The sequence below is a fragment of the Myotis nattereri genome, assembly GCF_964212035.1.
Source record: "Myotis nattereri genome assembly, chromosome: 19".
NCBI lineage: Eukaryota > Metazoa > Chordata > Mammalia > Chiroptera > Vespertilionidae > Myotis > Myotis nattereri.
The window spans coordinates 15,548,059-15,571,279 of NC_138095.1; the positions used below are offsets into that span (position 1 = coordinate 15,548,059).

At 56.3% G+C, this 23,221-nt stretch overlaps 1 protein-coding gene across 1 annotated transcript in view; it reads left to right on the forward strand.

The window, feature by feature from the left end:
* Positions 1 to 23,221, forward strand: part of DCPS (decapping enzyme, scavenger) — a 35,523-nt gene that overhangs the window by 11,491 nt on the left and 811 nt on the right. Inside the window, exons 3-5 of the mRNA XM_081114220.1 lie at positions 10,101 to 10,246; positions 15,287 to 15,400; positions 20,664 to 20,774. Coding sequence (XP_080970346.1) covers positions 10,101 to 10,246; positions 15,287 to 15,400; positions 20,664 to 20,774 — 371 coding nt within the window. The remainder of the gene's footprint in view (positions 1 to 10,100; positions 10,247 to 15,286; positions 15,401 to 20,663; positions 20,775 to 23,221) is intronic.

Genomic DNA, 23,221 nt, shown 5'->3' on the forward strand with positions numbered 1-23,221 from the left:
CAAACTGGGGATCGAGCCGTTGACCCAGGCATGTGCCCTGACTGGGAATCCAACCCGTGACCTCTTGGTTCCTGAGTCAATGCTCGACCGCCGAGACCTGCCAGCCAGGTTGATTTTCATTTATTTATAGCTAACTTGGTTTTGGTTTTGTTTTTTTTTTGTTTTTTTTTAAATATTTTATTGATTTCTTACAGAGAGGAAGGGAGAGGGACAGAGAGTTAGAAACATCGATGAGAGAGAAACATCGATCAGCTGCCTCCTGCACACCCCCTACTGGGGATGTGCCTGCAACCGAGGTACATGCCCCTGACCGGAATCGAACCTGGGACCCTTCAGTCCGCAAGCCGATGCTCCATCCACTGAGCCAAACCGGCTAGGGCTTTGGTTTTTTTTTTTTTTTTTTTTTTTATTGCTTTATTAGTTTCCTTTTCTAGAAGCTGATAGTATCTTCTCTTCATCCTTCGTGTGCTGAAATCTTATAAGGTGCCCGGTTGGATTTTTTTCGTTGTGCTGAGTACTTTTGGACCCTTTTGATTTAAAGTCTTACGTTGCTTTTCTGCTCTGTACATTTTTTCTATTATTTCTTTGATGCTTCGCTTTATTTTCTCCGACTGGAAATCCTATTAGTTGTCAGATGTCCTAGGTTGATCCTGTGTGTGCCTGCTGTTCTCACTGTTTCCATCTCTGCCTTTTCTGTCTGTGGTGGGTAGAGCGCCTTAACTTTGTCTTGCAGACCTTGTCGTGAAGGCTGTAATTTGGCAGTTGTATTTTTAATTTTCTTCCCTCTGGGTCTCTGATGATAGGATTTTCATAGCCTCTTGCTCTTGCTTTGCAGAGGCCAGATTGGGTTTCCTTGCTCTGACACACTAATTAGAATGGTTTTAAAAGTTATCTCCTGACCCTCCGTGATCTCATTTCCTCTGGGCTCTGGTTTTCGTGTTTATTCTGGTCATTCTTTTTCTGGCTGCTGGTTTTCCCCGAATGTCTGGTGGATGCTCTCTCATTTGTACTTAGTGCTTCGTTCCTTCAGCGTTGTCTTCGATCACGTACTGCCTTCCGCTTCCTCACTTTGGGAAGTTAATCGCACCCTCGTTCTCTGCAGCCTCCCACTCATTCCCGTCATTCTTGGGCGTTTGTTCCCTTTTGTGTTTCCTTACTGCTTTTGCAATGGGTTTTTTAAATGGTCTGAGGGCCACCATTAAGTTGGAGTTGGTGGCCTTCCATTTATGTCTAGATGTGCTGGGTGGGGTCTCTGTAGGTGTAGGCAGCTTAGACCATAGAGAAGTGACCCCCTTGAGGCCACCCCCAGACAGAGCTGGTGCTGGTGCTGAGACAGACAGACCCTGTTTCTCCCAGGTGCTCATGCACAGCGGGTGGGGTGTGCATTGGATATGGCCAGGTCCGTGAGATTGTAAACCTTGTCTCCCTTTGACCTAGCATGTCTGCTCTCAGGTATCTGACCGAGACAATCACTCACACATGTGCAAAGAGGTGCAAGAGTATTCATTGCAGCATCATTTGTGACAGAAAAAATTCAAACCTCAGCAACCCCTGTTGACAGCAGGGGTTGGGGGGGCCAGTTAAGGCACAGTGAGTGCATAGTGTGGGCTACTATGCAGATAACCCATAAAGGATTATCCCACTTGTGCCTAAAAAGAAAAAAAGACTTTTATAAAGCTACTAGAGGCCCGGTGCACAAAATTCACGCAGGGGGTGGGGCAGGGTGTGTGTTCCTCAGCCCGGCCTGCACCCTCTCCAATCTTGGACCCCTTGAGGGATGTCCGACTGCCCGTTTAGGCCCAATCCCACTGGGATTGGGCCCTCTCACAGTCCAGGACTGCTGGCACCCAACCCGTCACCTGCCTGCCTGATTGCCCCTGACCGCTTCTGCCTGCCAGCCTGATCACCCCCTAACCGCTCTCCTGCCAGCCTGATCGATGCTCCCCTGCCGGTCCGATTGCCCCTAACTGCCCTCCCCTGCTGGCCTGGTCTCCCCCAACTGCCCTCTCCTGCTGGCCTGGTCACCCCTAACTGCCCTCTCCTGCAGGCCTGGTTGCCCCCAACTGCCCTCCCCTGCCGACCATCTTGTGTCCACATGGGGATGGCCATCTTATGTGTTGGAGTGATGGTCAATTTGCATATTACCCCTTTATTAGATAGGGTGGTTATATTTATGGAAACTCATTAAAGAAAAGACTAGAATAACGAACACCCAACTATTATCTGTCTTTATGTCAATGATTAGAATTATTTGAGAATATATTCATGTGACACGTGGATAGATAGATATTTTTTAGAATGTTAACCTCAGAAAACAAACAGAGAAGCAGATCAAACGATTAGCCTGGATTAGGGCCCCTGGCTGCTTCCTTCCTTCACAGCCTGAATGATCCTCATTGCTCAGGGCCTGTCAGTTTATCGTCAAGTACTACATACTCCCAAGACACTTGGACCCCAGAGCCTGGTGATTTCCGCCCTCCTCCCTGCGGAGACACGCCTGCAATATGCTAATGAAGAGCACTTGGCCCTCCTGGGGTGCACACAGGCTGGCGGGTTGGCGTGTGTGCAGGTGACTGCCCCACACCTGGAGACCTGGTGGCCTCCTGTGATGGGCGGGACTTGGTGACGGCGGGGTGGGAGGTGGAAGGGTGGTGCCTGGGAGGGCCACCGTGTAGACAAAGCCGTTGAGCAGGCATTGAGCATGAGCTGAGCTTTGGCAATGGGCCGGGAAAGGGGAGAGCCCACAGGAGTCTTTCCTTACCGCTCCGGTTTCATTAGTGGATGGCCCATAAGTGACAGGGTTCTGTCGGCTTTTCTCCCTGGTGCTTCAGAGCTCCTGATGCCCGTGCCAGGGCTCCCTCTGGACGTGGAAGGGCAGTGGGACAAGGACACGCAGAAGTCCCACAGTGGAGCGGGTCCTACCCCCTTAGTAGAGCTCTTCACTCAGCTGGGCTCTGCCTCTGGCTGGCTGACTGACTGGCCCCCCCCCCTCTTTTCCCTGCCGCCTCGGCTCAGAGCCCTGAGTGCCGCCTCCTCTGTGCCCCGAGAGCAGAGGCCTCTGTTCACCTCTCCGTTTGGACTCCATGAGGCCCGGAGAAGCCTTTGCATTCAGAGCCTATTTAGAAGTGAATGAATCCCGAGTTGCTGCGTTGTGCCTCCACTACAAACCTTGCGTTCTCCCTCCCTCTCTGCCCCCACCCCCCTCGCCCTTCTCTCTCTCCGACGGGGCAAGGTCCCAAGACTCTGTGGCAGTCTTAAGGCTCGAGTCAGCGGAAAAGCCGGCCTGCCTGGGACCGGTGGGCAGAGGCGGACTACCCGCAGGATAGCTGGATCCGTTTCTCTGCTGGCTGGGCTGTGGCAGCTGGTCTTGCTGTCACTCCTGGCCCGTGCTTCCTGGTGAGCGCCAACCAGGATTCCCGTCGTCCTGGGCTCCTCGGTGGGGTGTGTCCTGCCCCTTGGCCTTCTCCCTTCCCACCATACGCAGTGTGGCGGTTCCGTTGAAGAGCACAGGACCGGGTGCTGTGCTCCTCGGGGCGGATTAAAGGCAGCCCCTGTAGACGGGAAGGTGAGAGAGACCACATTTTGGAATTCCTGAGTGTTCAGCCTGATAGCTCTGCAGCCTGGTCAGCTGAGCTCGGAACCATTTCTTCCGGTAGCTCTAAGGCCAGGATTGTCGGCCGGCAGCTCCCTTATCTCCTTAGAGAGCCTGGATCCTTCTGTCGAAATGAACTTGGGGAGCCCTAAGCCCACAGCCTGCCCCCGACAGCATTTCCTCTTCCTAAAGGACCACCCCCACCCCAGCCAGCTCTGGGGCTGCGTGCAGTTATCACATACGCTGGCGGGCCGTCAGGCCCTGTCCTCCCCTCCTCCCTCTGCTGGGCCTCAGTGCTGGGGAGGGGAAGGAGCCTTCAGACCCAGGTCTTGCTGAAATCAGCATCTGCCTCCTGCCTCTGAGAGCATCTCTGCTTTCCTGGAGACAGGTAATTAGCGGTTTGAGGTTTGCTGTGGAGTGGTGGAAGCTTCCAGTAGAATCCGACCACACCCTGCTCTCAGGCCTTGAGTTCTCCCAGCGTCCCTGCAGTGGGGGACCAGGAATACTCTGCCCTGGCCTTCTACTGGAGCACGGTCTCCTCTCCAGCCTCTGGCTTGTCCTCTCTGGTCACAGAGGTCAGGGCGAGGAGCGGGTGGCCTAGCGAGGGGGGAGCCCCAGGAGGAGGAGGGTTAGGCAGCTCCGAGACCCTCCAGCGGCCTCCCCGCCAGCCTTGCTGCAGTTCTGGGGTGGCGTGCCTTGCGGGTCTGAGTCACCCAGCCTGTCACCTGGCGGCTCTGCTCGGCTCGGTGGAGGGGGTGCGGGTGGGCTCCACACTCGGATCGTGCTTTGCTGTTGCCTCTGCCCTGCTTTCCTGGGCCTGCACATCTGGGTCAAATAAGTTGAAACTGGCTCACGATGGTGAAGGGAGAGCAAAGCCACAGGCAGAGCCATGGAAATGACCTCATCGTGTGGAAGCCATCAGCGAGCGCTGGAAAGCAGTCGTGTTTGAACATGTGTATGGGAAGGAGAGCAGACTGTCTGTGGTTTGCATGTTCATGTTTCATGTGCAGCAGCGTTTTCCTGGGGATTTGGCTAAGCCAGCTTTGGCAGCGAGCGCGGGAGGCAGCTGCTCTTTTCTCTCCATAGCCCTGCCTCCCTCCTCGGGAAGCAGTTGTGCTTTGGTGTTCGGGTGCTGGGGAGGGGCTGGTTTTCCACTGGAGAAGGCCTTTTGGGAGACCCTCGATGGGCAGGCCAGAGTTGTCTTAGCTGGGGCACACCAGTCTGCTCAGCTGAGCTGCAGAGAAAGGAGCCTGTGTGTGCAGGCCCCTTGTTATCGGAGATGCATTATGTGGCCATTCCCACTGCCCAGACATCCTGTGGATGAAGAGCTGCACCCCAAGCCCCGCAGGGGCTGCCACACCACCACCAGGCCCCTCTTCTGGAGACGGCGCCCCCTCCCCAGGCCTTCTTTCTCACCATCCAGCACTGTCATATGGGGGAGGGGGTACCACACACAAGTTGCAACAGCATTGTTCCCTGTTGTGAGCAGGGCTGTCTTTAGTCCCTCTGTGTGCCCACCAGAGCCTGTTCCAGCCCATTGTCTGGCAGCCGTGCCCCCGTGACACCGCTCCTCAGACAGCCCTCCAGAGATGAGGGAGCGGCCTCTGCTTCGCTGCACTTCCCAGGAGGCTGGCAGCGAGCACTGGGCATCGCTGCTGCTGCCGGCCTCTGGCTCTCGTGCTCCCAGACCTCCCAGAGTGCAGCCTCAGTCCCTCTGGCACCTCATTACGCCTTTGGTTTTGCCGACTGGTGTACGTGTCTCGAAGGGGTTGGGACTCATTGTGTCTCCTGTCTGAGAGGCTGCTGCTTGGAGAACATGGCTGCGGGGTGGTGTCTTAGGAAAGGGCCTGAAGGAGGGTGGCCCTGTGGCATCGGGAAGGCGATGTTGCATAGAGGAGCCAGTCTGCTTGGGTTCAAATCTCAGCTCTACCACTGTGACCTTGGGCTTATTTTTCTATTTTTAGTATATTTGTTTTAGAAAATATAACAAATGCTGCTCAAGGCCCTGGCCGGGAAGCCCAGTTAGTTAGAGCATCATCCTGATACACCAGGGTTACAGGTTCGATCTCTGGTCAGGGCACATAGAAGTATCAACCAATGAATGCATAAATAAGTGAGACAACAACTTGATGCCCCCCCCCCCTTTCATACACCCTCTCACCTCTCTCTACCTCTCCTCCCGTTCCTCTCTCTTTCTAAAATCAGTCTTAAAAATTAGATATTGAAGGTTGAGATGACCCCATACCCTCCTCCTCCACGTACAGAGCTGTCAGCCAATCCTTTATGCCTCTGTCTGTGGAACTGGAAGAGTGGCCTGTGCTGAACCTGACCAGCCCAAGAGGAAGGATTCAAATTACTGGAGGTTCTGTCACCTAAGCAACCAAATGACTGCTCGACTGGTTGCTATGATGCGCACTGACCACTAGGGGGCAGATGCTCAATGCAGGAGCTGGGGTCCCTCCCACGGGTGGCCGGCGGCCAACCTCCCGCGCCCTCCCCACCCCACCATCAGCCCCAATTGCCAGCCAGGCCGAGGGACCCCACCCGTGCACGAATTTGTGCACTGGGGCTCTAGTCCTAAAATAAGCTCCAGGTGAACTCATCTATGTCCATCAGCTCATCAGCCTTTTTTTTCTTTTTAATTTCAGAGAGAGGGGGAGAGAGACACTTCAGTGATGAGAATCATTGATTGGCCACACACTGGGGATTGAGCCTGCAACCCAGGCATGGGCCCAGACCACGAATGGAACTGTGACCTCCTGGTTCGTAGGTCAACGCTCAACCACTGAGCCACACCAGCCAGGCTGCCTTTCCTAACTGGCACTTAGGAAGAGTTGTAAAGCTGCTCGTCTGTGGAATGTCCCTGGATCTGGGTTTGCTGATATTTCCTCACGATTGGATTCCGACTGTTCTTGGCAGAACAGCACGGCACATCCCTCATGAGGCACGAGGTGTCAGTTTTCCCCTAGGAGCGCTGTTAACTTTGATCACTTGGTATTTTCCCTTTGTAATTAGTAGGTAATCCGTGGGGAGATATTTTGAGGCTGTGCATGGGTATCTTGCTCTCAGTGTATTTATTCCCACCCAGTGGTTTGACATTTATTGATCCAGCACATGAGGGCCCGGGCTTCCGGTGGGGGTCTTGCCAAACTCCTTGGGAAGTTCAGTTGCAGTCAACACCTTGATTGGCATTTAGGTAAACAGCAGAGTTCGCCATTGGAAAACTTACATTGATTCTTAGGTTTTATTCCATTTGGGACAAAAATGCTCTTCCTGGGTTTAAAGTCTGAAAAGGCCAGTTTCATTTATTCATTTGGTCAGTAAGTATTTGTTGAGTGCTTACTGTGGGCCAGTGCTATCCCAGGTGCTGGGGATAAAATGATAAAAAATGGAAAGTTAGACAAAATGAAATTTTTGTCTCCTGGAAGGTGCATTATAATGGGCAATCAGACAGTCTGCCTCTCTTATCAGGTGGTGATGAGTGAGGGAGACAGTGATGAGCTAAGGGTGCTGCTCTAGCCAGGGCTGTGCAAGCTCTCTGACCCCTGGGCAGAGACCCCGGTGATGAGGCCTAGAAATGCGCACACGCTTGATGTGATTTAGTGGAAGTGGAAGGAGATCGGTTTGGCTGGAGCAGAGATCAGGGACGGGGGTACGTGAGTTTGGGAGAGGTCCTGGCACGGTGATGGAGGGCTGTGTTGACCATGATAGGGAGCCAGTAGACAGTCCAGGTCTGAGGGAGTCAGGCCCTCAGGAGGATACGCACTCAGCTAGCCCCCGCCCACCATGTGCTTGGCATAGCACTGTGGACGCTTCCCTGAGCTGTTGGCCAGCATGTGAGGGCCAGGCTTCTGGTGGTCTGTGTGAGGCCGGCCCCCCGTGACTGGCTCTGAGGTCCTTGATACACGGTGGGTTTCTGCATCCCGGCAGGAGTTCCTGCATCCAGGGAAGGAAGGACAGCAGGAGGCTAGCGGGGGCTGGCCCCGTGAGGTGCCCGTTTCCCCAGCACCCTGGGTGGCGGGGCGGTCTTTGACAAGCCTTGGCAGACAGGGGCATGCTTGGGGGCCCAGCACTTTCTGATCTGGAGCAGCCAGGGAGCCCCAGACTGTGAGCACAGGCTGCGTGTCCATTGCCAAGAGGCTAGGCTGTTCTCCAACATCAGTCTTTGTCTCCGTCCACCTCCCCCACGCAGAGGGAGCACCATGCCTCGTGGTTTTCCTCCCCAGGCTCAGCCCAGGAAACTGGAATAACTACGAACCCAAGAGAGAGGGCTGGCACTGGGGCCCTTTCCTGTTGGGGGAGGGGCTCTCTCTGAATGCTCCCATCTCCTGCTCATTGAGTCTCACAACAGCCCAAGGTTACTCAGCTACCAAGTGCAGTCAGGATTTGAACCCAGGCCAATTGCTGCCGGAATCTGTTTTCTCCCAGAGCCCACTGCCGGGGGCCCCGTGGTGCCATCCCACCTATTTCAGGCAGTCCCTGCCTCTTTAGCTCCGGGCGTGTTGACCTCTGGCTATGACCCTGGGCTGGTAGAGCGGTGGGAGTGAGAAGCACTGAACAGCCTTTGCTGCCGCCTCCCTCCAGGGTCCAGTGCAAATTCCCAGGACGCAGGCTGGTCTTCACTGAGCATCCCAGCGGTCCAGACGGCACATGCTCTTTAGTGTGAGCAACGCTGTGGGGCAGGTTTTATGAGCACCTTTAACAGGTGAGGAAACGGAGCCTGGGAGGTTAAGCAACACACCCAGCCAGTGGCATGGCCAGTAAGCGGAGCGCCACGAGCCAGCTCGGGTCCCGTGTGTCTGTGCCTGCCTTCTCCAGCGTCAAGCTGGCGCAGTAGGGCCTTTGGTCCTCACCAGAGGCCATGTGCTTGGTGGAGCGCTGCGGACACCCCCTGGGCGGTTGGAAGACAGTAGTAGGCTTTCAGCAGGTTTCAGACAGTACAGGCTACAGCACTGACTGTAGGGAGGGAAGGCCAGGCTCCAGCCTGCTCTGCCACACCTCCCCGTGTGACGGGGGGTTCGTCTGGGATCCCATCAGCGCTTCCACTCCCCTGTGAGATGGGGGTCAAAATCACCACCCTCCTCGGACCAAGTGCGAGTGGAAGCTGGGTGCTAGGTGTGCAGGCGAGTGAGTTTGCTGGAGTGTTCCGTGCGCCTGCACGGCTCCGCCCTGCGTCCTTGGACGGGCACCTCTGGACCTAGAGTAAGGGTCAGGGAGGCCGCAGGCCTTTTGAGAAACAGCCACGGAAGTTAAGCCCCGTTTCCTTTCCTGCCCCTAGCATCTTTGTTGAAGCGCCATATACAGGGGCGGGCGAAGGTAGGTTTACAGCTGTCTGTATGGAAAAAGACAAATAATACAAATAAGTAACAATAATTCATAAATAATATAAGAATCCACTATACACCTACGTTTGCCCACCCCTGTGTATATGTTAGAGTAGTGACAACAGTTGTAGCAGACGTTATTAGAGATAAAGGGATTTCACCCAAACCAGGTGATCCTGGACCAGGACCCTAGGCTAGAGTCTGCTCAGGAAAACGACACCCTTCCTTCCGGGGGAAACCGTGGTTCTCAACTGGGGCAGTTCTATCTGGGGACATTTGGCAACGCCTGGAGACGTGTTTGGTTGTCACAAGTGGAGAGAGTTTTCGTTTGACTAGCTAACCACCCTGCAGTGCACAGAGAGCCACAGCAGAGAATCAGAGAGGCCAGAGTGGTGGTGGCATCCAGGTCGAGAAACCAGGATTAAAGACAGCCAGCATGCCCTGGCCGGCGGGGCTCCGCTGTGGGAGCGTCTCCCTGTGCGCTGGAAGGTCGAGGGTTTTATTCCCAGTCAGGGCACATATGGGAGGTAGCCATTCACTGTAACTCTCATCTCTCTCTCTCTCTCTCTCTCTCTCTCTCTCTCTCTCTTCCTCCCTCTGTCCCTCTGTCCCTCTCCCTCCCCTCTCTAAAAAAAGAAAATAAATAAAGTAGCCAGAGTAAATATTGACTGTGTGTCAGACATTGTTCTAAGTGCTTCACTGGTATTAACTTGCTTAATCATCCCAATCCTAGGACATAGGAGCTATTGTTCTCAGGTGGCAGATGGGGACGTAGGGGCATGGGAGAGGTTAAGTAACCGGACTGGCATCCGGGTCCCAAGGAAGGAGCAGGACAGCGAGGACTTGACTTCAGTCAGCTTCTGGGCCGTGCCTTTGACCACTGTGCTGGCCCACACTGCTGGGCGTTAAGAGGACTGCTTGGCTTTAAATCCGATTTTCAGCTCCGGGTCCAGAAACCCACATACCTAGGAATTGGTATGTGAGCAGAGGGGAAGGCTGAGGAGTGGGTGATGAGTTTCCCAGATTCTGAGTGTGGCCCAGCTTATGAATTCAGTGGCACAAGGCCCTGTGGGAGTGGATCACAGGTGACGAGAGCCTCAGAGGCGGCAGAAGTCGTCTCCTTGCTGTGGTGGGGACCAGAGTGGCCACAGCTGTGCAATCCGGGCTGTGTTGTGTCATTGCAGATGTAAAGACAACCGTGGTTTACCCCGCCACAGAGAAGCACCTGCAGAAGTACCTGCGCCAGGACCTCCACCTGGTTCGAGAGACAGGAGGTGATTACAAGAACGTCACCTTACCCCACCTGGAGTCCCAGAGCCTCAGCATCCAGGTGACTTGGACTGGCCCAGGGGGTCAGACATGGAGTGCTGTCCCAGGGGCTAGTGCATCTTTCTCAGGCATTTGCCGAGGTCTTACCAGGAGCCGGCACTGGTCCACAACACAGGCTGTGGGCTCCCTGCCTCCCTGAGCTTATGTCCTCGCGCAGGAGACAGCACGCAGGGATGGAAATGACCACAGGAGGTGCACAGTCACCAGTGCTGTGGAGACGAGTCAGCAGGAAAGTGGCATAGGCCCGGCCAGTGTGGCTCAGTGATTGAGCGTTGACCTATGAACCAGGAGGTCAGGGTTCGATTCCGGGTCGGGGCACATGCCCGGGTTTCTGGCTCGATCCCCAGTAGGGGGCGTTGAGGCAGGTGGTCAGTGATTCTCTCTCATTATTGATGTTTCTCTCTCTCCCTTTCCCTTCCTCTCTAAAATCAATAAAAATATATTTGCCCAAAAATAAATAAAGTCTTGAAAAAAAAAAAAAAGAAATGGCATAAAAAGTCCTACCGTGAGGTGGCCACTGTTTTCCGGATGATAGTCATTGATAGGGGAATTGAGCCTGGTCCCGGCATGCCCCTCAGGCTCCCTGGGGGTCCCAGCCTGGTCCATTGGAGAATCTGTGCCTCCTCGGCAGCAGCCCTGATGCAGTCTGAGTGGCTGCGCCCTCCCCAGGTATCCGTGAATGGGCAAAGACCGATGCCTCCTTGGGCCCACCCCAGTCCAGACTTTTATTCCTGGTTTTGAGCAAACCAGCCTCCAAAAGCCGAATCTCAGAGTAAAGAACTTCCCCGTGGCCAGTTCTTCCTCGTGTTCATTCCGCAGAGGGCAAGACCCGCTCTCCCTGGGCGCTTCGTGCAGGCCTTTCGCCCTGGGGCTGGCGGCGTTTTCTGAGTGTCTTAGGCGACTGGACCAGATGCAAGGCCATTTAGCTGAGAGATCCCGATTTCTCCTTGGCGTGGACCCAACGCCAACCGGCACGTCTGCCTGGAATTGGCCCCGAGTGAATGCTCTGCGTTGAGTATGACGGATGAGTTGTTTTCCTGCTCACTCACTGCCTGTCTCCATGTCTTCATCACTCACCCTTGTTCTCTCCCACTCTCCAAGGTTCAGGTTACAGAGCTGGAGGGTGTTCCAATATGGGAAACTCACAGCCATTTCTCCCAGGGCCAGCGACGTGGTGTCCTGGCTGTAGGGGCCGTGCAGGGGGATGGACGGCCGGCAGGCGGGGCGGGAGGCCCTGTGCCCTGTGTGCCCACAGCCCTCTCCCAGCCTGGCTGTCAGCCGCGGTTCCCTGAGCTGTGTTCGCACCAGGTTCCTCGGGCTCACGCTGGCTTGACGTTTTAATTTTAAGTCCCAGCACTTGCTCTGCCTTCTGAGTGGAAAAGAGATGCTCCAGCTTCCTGGGTAGCTTCTGCTGTCAGGATCCTAGAGGGATCTCCTGGGATATATGTTCTATGTGCTGGTTGCACACCCCTGGGATTCAAGAGAGGAAACCCTTAATATAGTCGTGTGAGTCATATGTACCTTATGCACCATTATTCACATCCTTTTGGAGAATAATACAACAGAATTCCACTGCTCTACCGACTTCGTTTGACACGAGCACTTGTGTATCGTTTCTTGGCTGTTTCTAGCGAGTTCACCAGCACTAAGCTCAGCTGGCGACAGTCATCGTGTTTCTTGAGCATCTGCCTGTGCCAGGCCCTGTGCTTGGCTCGGGAGGGTCACCAAGGTGGACACTACAAGGCCCCTGTGTCTGATGGGAAGAGGGACATGTGGTCTGACAATATGATGACCAGCACTTTGGTGGTTTATATGTGAGGTGCAGCGGTGACACGGGGAGTGATCAGCTCAGACAGTGGGGGCTTCACAAAGGGACCCTCCAGCTGGGTCCTAGGGGATAACACAAGAAGGCCAGCAGGGGCCGGGGGGAGGCACTCTTTCCAGGAGTTCCCACACCTTGCTCATCATCAGGGCGGCCTGGTGAGATTTTTAAAAATACAGAACCTAGACCATATCTGCTGAACCAGAACGTTCAGGGCACAGAGCTGGGAAATCTGTGTTTTAAAAGATCTGTTTCTGCTGCTCATCAGATTTGAGAACGCTTGCCATAGCCAGGGAGGGTCCCCTGAGCAGTTTAATCACGGGTGAGGTGAGTGTGGTGAGAGGGGGAGCAGGAGGACCAGAGGCCAGCATGGGTCAGACGAGGCCGAGGCCGCGGGGAAGGCTGCGGTAGCGACTGGAGAGGGAAGGCGTAGCAACTGGGTGATGTGGAGACCTGGGCAGAGCCTGGGGTGGCTCCAGGTCCCACCTGAGCGATGAGGGGACAGATAGTAGGACTGTTAACCAGGATGGGGGACGTGGACAGCAGAGAGGGTTAATGTGGACGACAGTGTGTTCAGTCCTCACATGCTGCCCGAACTGTTCTGAGCACCTTACGTGCATCACCGCAAAAAATCTCCACAACAGCCCTTCGGAGACGGGCGCCCTAAGCCAGGTGGCCTGGCCCCAGCCTCGGTGCTCTTAGCCGACTACCCTGTTAGGCTCCTCACATTTGGTGCCTGGAACTTCTAGTGAAAATGCCCGGGAAAAAGGCAGTGGGGGTGTGACTCAGCGCAGGAGAGATGCTCAGGCTGAAGCCGATAATGAGTCCCTGAGCGAGGCTTCATCAGCATCGGCTGGGTCTTCGGAAGCCCTGTTTCCTGTCGGAACATGACCCAGTCCCGGTGGAAATGGAGAGAGGTGCCACCTATCACGGGCCTGCTGCTGTTCCCAGCACAGAAAGGGCGCCAGAGTGGCAGCTGCCATTATGCACGCACGGGACAGTTCTGGGGAACAGGACGGAACAGTGCAGAGCTGAGATGCCTGCAGGTGCGGGCAGGTGAAGCGGGGCCAGAGGAGGGGGCCAGCAGGCGCTGAGCAGAGGAGCAGGAGCTTGAAGAGGAAGCAGGATGCCCCAAGGGAGGAGAGGGTCCGGGCAGGGTGGCCAGTGTCACTGCTGGGCCATGCCAGGTGCATTCCGTGCTGCTCATAGGTCCTCATCGTCGGGTGGCCGTCTCCCTGCCTTGCTTTCAGAGGGTGGCTACTCCCCATACATAGCCCCTCGGGATGTGGGAATCCTGTTCCCTGGCTCACCCTTTCTCATCTCGGGTCCTGGCTGAGACGCGTGGATTGAGGTCCCTCCTGCTCCCCCAGAGGCCTTTCCCATGCAGCCTGGAGCGCGGGCTCTGAGACCAGGCTCTGGCTTAGAATTGTGTGAACTTCCGTTCCCTGCCTTTCCCTTTCCTGCAAAGTGGGGTGCTCACAGCCCCACATTTCCAGGATTGCTGCAAGGACAGCCCCGGGAGGCACTGGAGCAGGGCCCGGCTCGGCGTAAGACTGCGCTCCTCACCGCCCGCCTGGTGTCGCCGCTCCATCCTCGCACCCACGACAGTCTTGCCCGGAGGTCAGCGCCATCTCTGTTCTCATCCTCCTTCCCTTTCCCCCCCATTAGGCTGGTCGCCTCCACCTACCAAACCCAGTTCAAATCAGGCTGCTAAGGTGAACATCCCGAGACTCCAGCCCTGGACTAGGTGCCACTCTGCATCTCTTAGGCAGGAAAGGCGGGAGGGTCAAAGTTTCTTTCTGAGACTTGTTTCTTAATTCACAGGTTAAAAGTCAGTTCCCCAAAGGCAGAAGTTCGGTCCTCGTCACCCTCCAGACCTCTCCCAGGGAGTGGGCGGCCAGGCTCTTCTCGGGGAGTGCGGCCTTTTTTCTCTGTAGTGGGTGGCCTACCTGTGACCTGGTGTGGGTCCTACCAGGAGCCTGGGAGGCCCAGCTAGTCCCTGCAGGCCCCTCTGCTCCTAGCTCTCCAGCCCAGAAAGCTGCACTTGACCTTGGCCGTGCTGGCCAGGAGCTGACAGCCAAGGATGCAGACTCCTGGGATGAGGTGTGCAGACCCTAAACTGCTGTGTCCGCACTTCCGGAAGTGGGCAGAGGAGCCCTCCACGGGTGTTGGTGTCAGTGCCCTGGCGCCCCGTTTCACCCCTGTGTGAGCGTGGAGGCCATGGTGACAGGCGCAGGGGCAGCAGTGTGAGCCCAGCGCTGCCTCTGTCTGGCTTTCCAGCAGGGTTCTCTAGGCTTTCTGGCATGGAGTTCACAGTCCTGGGAGGAAGTCTCTTTTGCAAAGAGTGCTCAGAGCTGGGGGAAGTGGAGAAATGCTGAGGTCTGTGGTCTGGGGGTGAGCCCTGGAGAACAGGGGCCTTATCTTAACCTCCTTGCAGGAGGCTTCTTCAGAGAGGCCATCAGGACCTTGATTATAAACTGATGTCCTTGGGATCCACACTACCCAAGGAAGGGCTCCCTAAGACTCGGCAGCAGCAGATCTAAGGGGTGTGGGAGGCCAGAACCCTGGGTAGACAAGAGAATCATTGATCAGCTGCCTCCTGCACGCCCCCCACTGGGGATTGAGCTCGAAACCCGGGCATGTGCCCCCACCGGGAATCGTACCGTGACCTCCTAGTTCATAGGTCAGTACTCAACCACGGAGCCACACTGGCTGGGGCAGGTCTGCTTTGTTACACAGGCGCCATGTCAGCGGAGACTGCTGTGGCGCCAGGTAGGCAGCCACTGTGCGAATCCCAGTGGGGCAGCCTCTCCGAGGATCCCACACTTTATCTAGAATCTGCCCTGGCATGGAGCCAGCTTCCTGTGCAGAGGGAACCCCAACCTGATCATTTGCTGTGTCCCGAGTAATGTGGGAGGGGCCCGTGGAGACGCTCTCCCCTGGATCTGTGGGCAGTGGAGGGTGGATGAGGACTGGGCCTGTGTGGCCGCAGCAGAGTGTATGCACACTGCTGACCAGCAGGAGCCTAAAGAGCCAGTGACCTCTGCACGGCCGGGGCCTTGTGGGGATGGCTGGTGACGGAGTGTCAGCAGTGGGACAGGGCAGCCTGAGGTGGATGCCCTGAGCTCAGTGGCTGTTCTTCCTGGAGGGGCCAGAGAGCTTCCCTAGCCCAGCCTGGGGTGGTGACGGGATAGGAACCCTCTCTCTTTCTGCCACCAGTGGGTGTACAACATTCTCGACAAGAAGGCGGAAGCCGACCGGATTGTTTTTGAGAACCCAGATCCCACTGACGGCTTTGTCCTCATCCCCGACCTCAAGTGGAACCAACAGCAGGTAAGAGATTTCCTGCTGGGTTCTCTGCTCTCCATGTCCTGCTCCGGGTCGGGTCAATGACCCACCATAATCCTACCTTAAGCCACCGTCTTTCCCCCGTTGGTCTCGCACTCTCTAAGCAGATTGTCCTTAACCAGCGGGGAGAGGTCTGAGCTCTGCACGCGAATGCATACCTGTCATACGGAGTGTTTATGCTTCAGCGGGCACTTTAACGCCCTTTCTGTCTCCTCCAGCCCCCACCCCCACTGGGTCTGTGTGCGGTTGGGGAAAGGGGAGGCGGGGATGAGGCGATGTTTGTATAACCACCCGGGCTGCTCCTTAGCCAGCCACGTGGCTTGGGTGGCCACTCTCACTCTCTGGAGCCTGTGCTGGGCTGTTTGCTTTCCTTCCTCTCCCTAGACACCAGCAGACCCGGGCCAGCCCATGGTCTGAACTAGTGACAGGCAGCAGTCACGGCGAACAGCCTGTGGCTTCCCCTGCACTGCCCCAGTTACAGAGGAGGCCCGGCAGCTCCTCCTCCCTGAGCCTCTCCACCGTGTTTCCTGGTCTCCATGTGCCTGCTGCCGCTCCACCCACTAAGGAGCGGGCTTCCGGGGGAGCCACCTTCTCTCTGTCCCTCCCAGTTCTCTGTAGCCTCTCTGTCTCTCCACCTTCTCTCCTCCCACCCTCATTCCCCTGCACCTGCCCGCTGCAGTCACAGTGTACCATCCCCCCTGGGTGGGCCTGCATGCCCTGCTGAAGAACAGCAGACAGCGGCCTGCAGGGGGTACGCTTCCCGCCACCGCCTGCATGGGGCCGGATGCAGCCTGCAGCAGGTCGGGCCAGGAGAAGGCCATGGAGGCCAGAGGCGGAATCACCGAGTAGGAAGTGGGGAGTAGATAGATGCCCCCCTCCTCTAACTGGACTCTGAGATTCCAGCTTGGGTTTCCGTTCTGCTTTTGGGTGGGCCCTTCTGGTTTCTGCGCTGCTCTGGCAGTCATGGGACCTGCAGAGGCATCCTCCGGAGGGTGGGCCCTTCTGGTTTCTGCGCTGCTCTGGCAGTCATGGGACCTGCAGAGGCATCCTCCGGAGGGTGGGCCCTTCTGGTTTCTGCGCTGCTCTGGCAGTCATGGGACCTGCAGAGGCATCCTCCGGGTGGGTGGGCCCTGCCCGCCTCGCCCGGGACGCCTCCCCCTTCTTTCTCAGCCCCGGCCTGCTCAGCCGGCTCTTGGGGCCTTTAGGTCCTTACTGGGCTCACCGGCAGTCTGCTTGGCTTTGATTGGGTGATTTCCGTACCTGCCGTGCCCCCTTCAATGCCAGATATGGGGGCTGGGAGCCCATGGCTGGGCACCGGGCCAGCCTCTCGGCTCAGGCGCATAGGCTCGTGAGCACCAGCTGTCTTTCCAGCGCTGTGGGGCTTCCTGAACGTGGCTCGGGGTGGTAGGAAATGAAGGGAGTTTCCAGGAGTTGGAGAGCTAGGCGAGATGTGGGGTGCAGCCAAACCGGTTTGGCTCAGTGGATAGAGCGTCGGCCTGCGGACTCAAGGGTCCCAGGTTCGATTACGGTCAAGGGCATGTACCTTGATTGTGGGCACATCCCCAGTGGGGGGTGTGCAGGAGGCAGCTGATCGATCTCTCTCATCGATGTTTCTAACTCTCTATCCCTCTCCCTTCCTCTCTGTAAAAAATCAATAAAATATGTTTTTTAAAAAAAGATGTGGGGTGCAGTAGTGAGAGAGGCGGCCCCCAACCTCCCCTCCCCTGCAGCTGAGCCCCACTTCAAGCCTCCACAGAGGAAGCCAGGACTGGCCCTGGAGATGTTGGGGGAGCTGGGACAGGCCCTGGGGATGCTGGTGGCAGCAGTGGGCCATGCCTTGTGCAAACCCTGTCTGCCCCCAGCAGCCCTGTGCCTGGAGGTCCTGGATTGCAGCCTGGTCACGGGAGGTGGGGGTGGGGTGGGAGGGACTCCAGACTCACAAGATCCGAGCTTGTGATTGCAGTGGGGGTGGCCTGAGGGACAGCAGGAGACCGACTTGTGCGTCTCCATTCTAGAAGCCCACGGCACTGAGAAGGCATATCGGGGTCCTCTGACCTGGTGCCGGCAGGCGTCCTGCCTCTGTTCCTTTAAGACAGAGAGGCTTCAGGAGCGGCACTGGCATCCAGCGCAGGTCTGGACTGGTCCTCAGCGATCGAGGATGGGCAGGCTGAATGTCAGGCTTTTGCCCTGACCCGTGGGGCTCAGTTGGGTGAGCGTCATCCCGTGCACCAAAAGGTCACTGGTTCAAGGTCATGGCAAATACCCAGATTTTGGTCTCTGGTTGGGGTGCATGTGGGAGGCAACTGAGCTTTCTCTCTCTCTTTCTCCCTTCCTCCCCCTTCCCCTCCCTCCCTCTGCCTTCCTCTCTTTAAATTTTTTTTTAAGTCAGACTTTCCTTGATGGTTATATAGGTGCCATTGTTCTTAACCTTTGCTTAATTAGCACGGTCTCTTGGTAATGCCATATGTCACTGTCTCAGATCCTTGCCCTGCGACAGAACCTGACAATTAGGCAGTGTCTCCAGCAGGGAGACGGCAGGCTGGACGTCACCTCCTCCTCCCCAGGCAGGGGTGGAGGAGAGCAGTACACCTGCGTTTTCTTCGGGGAGGCTCTCTGCTCACCTGGCACCTCCTGCTGCTCTTTCTCCCAGGAGGATGTCTTTACATACAGGGTGTCCCCAAAAATGTGTACGCACTTCAAATAATTATGAAGCCTGTGTTTATTACATTGCACTAAGTGTATTAAAATACATTTCATTCTCAAAATGTAATAGGACTCAGCAGTGTGTACATTTTGGGGGGGATACCCTGTATTTATGTAGCCCCCAGCTGATGACTCGGGATTAATTAGCAAGACTCTTCGTCCGTATGTCCATTGTCCATCCATCCGTCCGTGCCACGAATACCTGCCATGCCCCTAATGTGTGCCAGACCTCTGCCTTTCTGGAGGTTACATATCCCTTCCTCAGTTCTCTTAAGGCAGCGGTTCTCAACCTTCTGGCCCTTTAAATACAGTTCCTCATGTTGTGACCCAACCATCAAATTATTTTCGTTGCTACTTCATCACTGTCATGTTGCTACTGTTATGCATCGTCATGTAAATATCTGACATGCAGGATGGTCTTAGGCGACCCCTGTGAAAGGGTCGTTCGACCGCCAAAGTGGTCGCGACCCACAGGTTGAGAACCGCTGTCTTAAGGGCTCGCCTGCGTATTTTGTTTGTTTGTTTTTCTGTAGGTCTGGTTCATACATGCACAGGGTGAAGGTGCACATACCAGGGTGTGCAGGGAGAGTAAGGTCGTCACCCTACACGCCTCCACTTCCCTTCCCCAGAAGAGAGCATTTCTTTGTCCTTCCAGAGAGCCTTTCCCTGTTGTATGTATGAGCATGTGTGTGTGCTTATGGAGGCACACGTGCCCTTTCAGGTCATGGGACTCGGATTCTCAGCACCGACATGGGTCTAAGGATCTCAGCAGCGGACACTGCCCTTCTGGGTCACCCAGGGGCGGAGGGAGGACTCTCCCTCCGAAGCTCCGGCCAATCGCCTTCTCCCCCTCAGCCCGAGCCAGGAAGCTGCTGCTCCGAGTCCGCTGTCCTCCCTTGTAAAACGAGATTGATGGTGTGAAGACTGACTTCTGGGCCACCTTCTGGGGTGCCAATCTGAGACCCTTGCCGGCCCCTTGTCTAGCTTTTTCAGAGAATTTCTCTGAGCCAGAGGCCCTTTGGCTGCAGAAAATCTGAAGTAATGTCTGATATCAGAGAATGGCTTTTTTCCCCTTCCACACCCAGCCGTGAGCTGACACCCAGCACCAGGCTGCATGCCTCAGTCCACCTCAGGGAGCAGCGGGTGCGACTGAAGGTCGTGTTTGGACGGCCAGCAGACGGCATCTAAAACAAAGGCTACTGCTATTTGGAAGTCCTGTGATAGTGACACATGGAACAACTGAAGACACCCACAGACACACACCCACGCCCCGAGTCCAAGCAGTTTTTCCCCTGGCTTCTCCTGGGCCTCTACCTCGTGAGAGAGTAAATGTCCTGGGCGCATGTCGTGAAAAGGGGGAGCACCGAAGGGACTTGTGGGCCAGGGAGGCCTGTTGGCACAGCTCTGTCATCTGCCAGAGGCTCCCACGGCCCGTGTGTAGCAGGCCTGGGGCAGGGAGCCCAGCTCTGGGAGCCCTGGCAGAGGAGAGCGACTGGGGCAGGAAGGGACTGCTGGCAGGAAGAGGCACCGCTGGCCATCAGGTGCCGTCTGGAAAGTCTCATTCTCACTTTTGAACTCGGGGCCCTTCAGGGTTTGGTCGGGTCCCCAGACTGTCTCATCTCGTTGAGGAATCTGGCATCTTAGAGGCAGGGCTGAGTGCTGCTGGAGCTGCCCCAGGCCTCCCCCCACGCCCTGGAGTCTGGGCCTGCCTCACACACACGCACGGGACGCGACCGCCAGCCAAGGCCAGGGTTTGGGCGAGCGGGGTGTGGTGGGGACGGATTCTGGGCCAGAGGAGTTCATTTCTGTCCTGGGCACCATCTTGTCAACGTTGGGTCTTTGCAGTGTTGTGACCTCCAGGTTGTGGCCAGGTGCTGTTTTCAGGAAGGACAGTGGGAAGGGCTGCCGGGCCGGGAGGCAGGGGAAGGGAGGAGAAGGTTAGTGCGGCTCTGGTGGTGCCCGTGCCGAGCTGGTCCTGGCTCCCTTTCCACCCTCACATGCCTTCACCCGCCTTTGAGTCCCGACAGATTGGGCTGCTTACTCTGCCCATAGCACTGTGCTCTCCTGCCTCCGAGCCTTTGCTCTCACTGTCCCCTCTCCCTGACTGCCCCTCCTGTAAACCTACCTCTTCAAGACCCAGATCCCCGCCGCCTCCTCCAGGAAGCCTCTCCGGATGGCCCTCGCCGGTCTTCCTTCTTCCTGCACTTCTCTCACCTCATGTCTGAGCAGTTACTTGTGCCCATGCGATTAGACCCTGACCTCCTGCAGCGAAGCGTTGTCCTTGGCACTTGAGCCCCGTCAGCTCTGAGTTTAGGGTATTCCTTTGAGGAGGAATGGGCAGTTCCGTTCCTTAGACCATCCACTCACGGGGCACCTGGACTCCCACATTGCTGGGGGTCAGTCCTGCTTTGGGGTCCCTGGGGCGGGCTGTGGCTGGCACTGCAGGCGTGGGGGTGGGCGCTGCTGGCCTCGCTGGGGGCTTCCAGGATTGGCGCCTCCCCAGCTCTGTCGCCCGCTGAGCCTGCTGTACCCCTGCTCTCTGCAGCTGGATGACCTGTACCTGATCGCCATCTGCCACCGCCGGGGCATCAGGTCGCTTCGGGACCTCACTGCGGAGCACCTGCCGCTGCTCAGGAACATCCTCCGGGAGGGGCAGGTGAGTTGCCCTGGCAACACATCGAAGCCCAGAGGAATTACCCTCTGCTTCCAGTGTGTTCCCTGTATCTCCTCGCCCTTCCCAGAAGGGTGTCTGCGACGGGGGCTGCTTTCTCAGAGTCAGTGTGGGCTACACACAGGCTCTTTCCAGGCCCTGCCCCTGTCCTGCCCCACCCTCCTCTTAAGTTCCCACTGCAGCGCCCTGCCTTCCCCAGCAGGTCCCGTCTGGGCGCCCGCCCCGCCCGGGATTGCCAGTCTGGCTGTGACAGCCACACCATGCAGCCATGTTTCTTGTAGCTGGATCGATGGCTCTGACGTGTGAATGCAGGAACCGCCTCTACTCTAGCCTGTGGGCCGAGTCTGTGTTCTCTCACTCCTGAGATTTGGGATGCCGTCTATGTGGGGGACTATTGAGGGTGCTGAAAGGAGCCCCGAGGGGAGGGAAGATGGGGGAAGAGAGACTAGAATCCAGGGATGTGGCCCTGGTTCTGACCCAAGCCAGCTGCCTGACCCTGGGCCTCACCTCCCTGGGTCTCACTATCTGGGTAGGATCCTTCTGAAGCCTCTATTCTGGGGGCTTGTTCTCGGCCTTTTTTCCACTTGGAACATTTGAAGGTCCCCTACACACACACACACACACACACACACATATACACACACACATACACACACACACTCACACATACACACACATACACACACACACATACACACACTCTCACACATACACACACACTCACACACACAGTCTCTCACACACACACACACTCACACACACATACACACACTCTCTCACACACACACACATACACACATTCATACACACGCACTCACACACACACACACACTCACACACACATACACACTCACATTCATACACACGCACACACACACACTCACAATGCACACACACACACTCTCACACGCACTCACACACACATACACACTCACATTCACACACACACACACTCACATTCACACTCACGCACACACGCACTCACACTCACACACTCACATTCACACACACACTCACATTCACACTCACGCACACACGCACTCACACTCACACACACATACACACACACACACATATACACTTACACACACCCCCCCCAGTGCCCAGGCCTGCAGTCCTGGTGCTCCTTCCACAGCGTTGCTGCCAGGCTTGGATCACTTGGAGGAAGGGCTCTGCTGGGTCCGCTCTCTGTTGACCTCTGACCCCAGCTCCCTGTCACACCTCTCTGGCTGCCTGTCTGGCTGGAGTGGCTCGTTTCTCCTGTAACAGCCTCTGGGTGGCAGAGAGTGCGTCTTCCTTCTGGGGAGATGCTAGGCCAGCACTTCAGCTGCGCTGGCAGCTCTGGCCGTCCCCGCTTAGCCCGCAAAGCCTTTGGGGGTCGGCCTGGCCCGAGCGCCATATACAGACGCCGCTCTGGGGTGCATCCCGAGCCCTCGGGGGCCTAGTTCTTTCCTCTTCACCTCTGACCTCCTGAAGGGTTTGCCCACAGTGGAAACCAGAATCTCCTCTTAACTCTAAGCCTTGGGGACTCCGGGAAAGGGGTTTGATACAAAAGGTCCTACCTCTGCCCTGGCCAGTGTGGCTCAGTTGGTTGGAGCATCGTCCCTTACACTGAAAGGTTGTGGGTTCAGTTCCTGGTCAGGGCACATACCTAGGTTGCAGGTTCGATCCCCAGCCGGAGTTGGGATGCATGTGGGAGGCAACCTATAGAGGTTTCTCACGTCAATGTTTCTCTCTCTCCCTGCCCCCTCTTCCTCCTTCCCTCCCCCCTCCTTCCCCTCCCACTGAAAATCAGTGAACATGTCCTCAGGTAACGATCTTTTTTTAAAGACCTATTATGAAAATAAAATAATTTTTTAAAAAAGGAAAGAAGCCCTACCCATGCACAAGGTGGGGGCCGAGGGAGCAGGGGCCAAAGTCAGGCTCCCCTCCTGCCAGGCGTCCGGCCCATCCTTGTTCTCTCACTAAGGCCCTCTCTCAGCCATGCCCATTGCCCGAGCCTCACTCTGCTGCAGGCTGAGGGGGCGAGGCTTCCTCCACCCACCTGGTGCTTTTTGTGTTGACGGACCGTCCCAGCCTGGGTCTGTGGGGCCGTTCTTAGGCCCTGGACTGTCTAGATTTCCAGCAGGAGCCGCGTGAGGAAACAAATGTTTATCCAAGTGGGGTGGGGAGCCCTGATCCTGCCACTGTCCCTTCATGTGGGGGCCCTTGCTAGTTTGCTCAGTGGATAGAGCGTCGGCCTGCGGACTGAAGGGTCCCTGGTTCGATTCCGGTCAAGGGCACTGCCCAGGTTGTGGGCTCGATCCCCAGTAGGGAGTATGCAAGAGGCAGCCAATCAATGATTCTCTCTTATCGTTGATGTTTCTATATCCCTCTCCTCCCTTCCTCTCTGAAATCAATAAAAATATTGTTTTTTAATATTTTTTTATTGT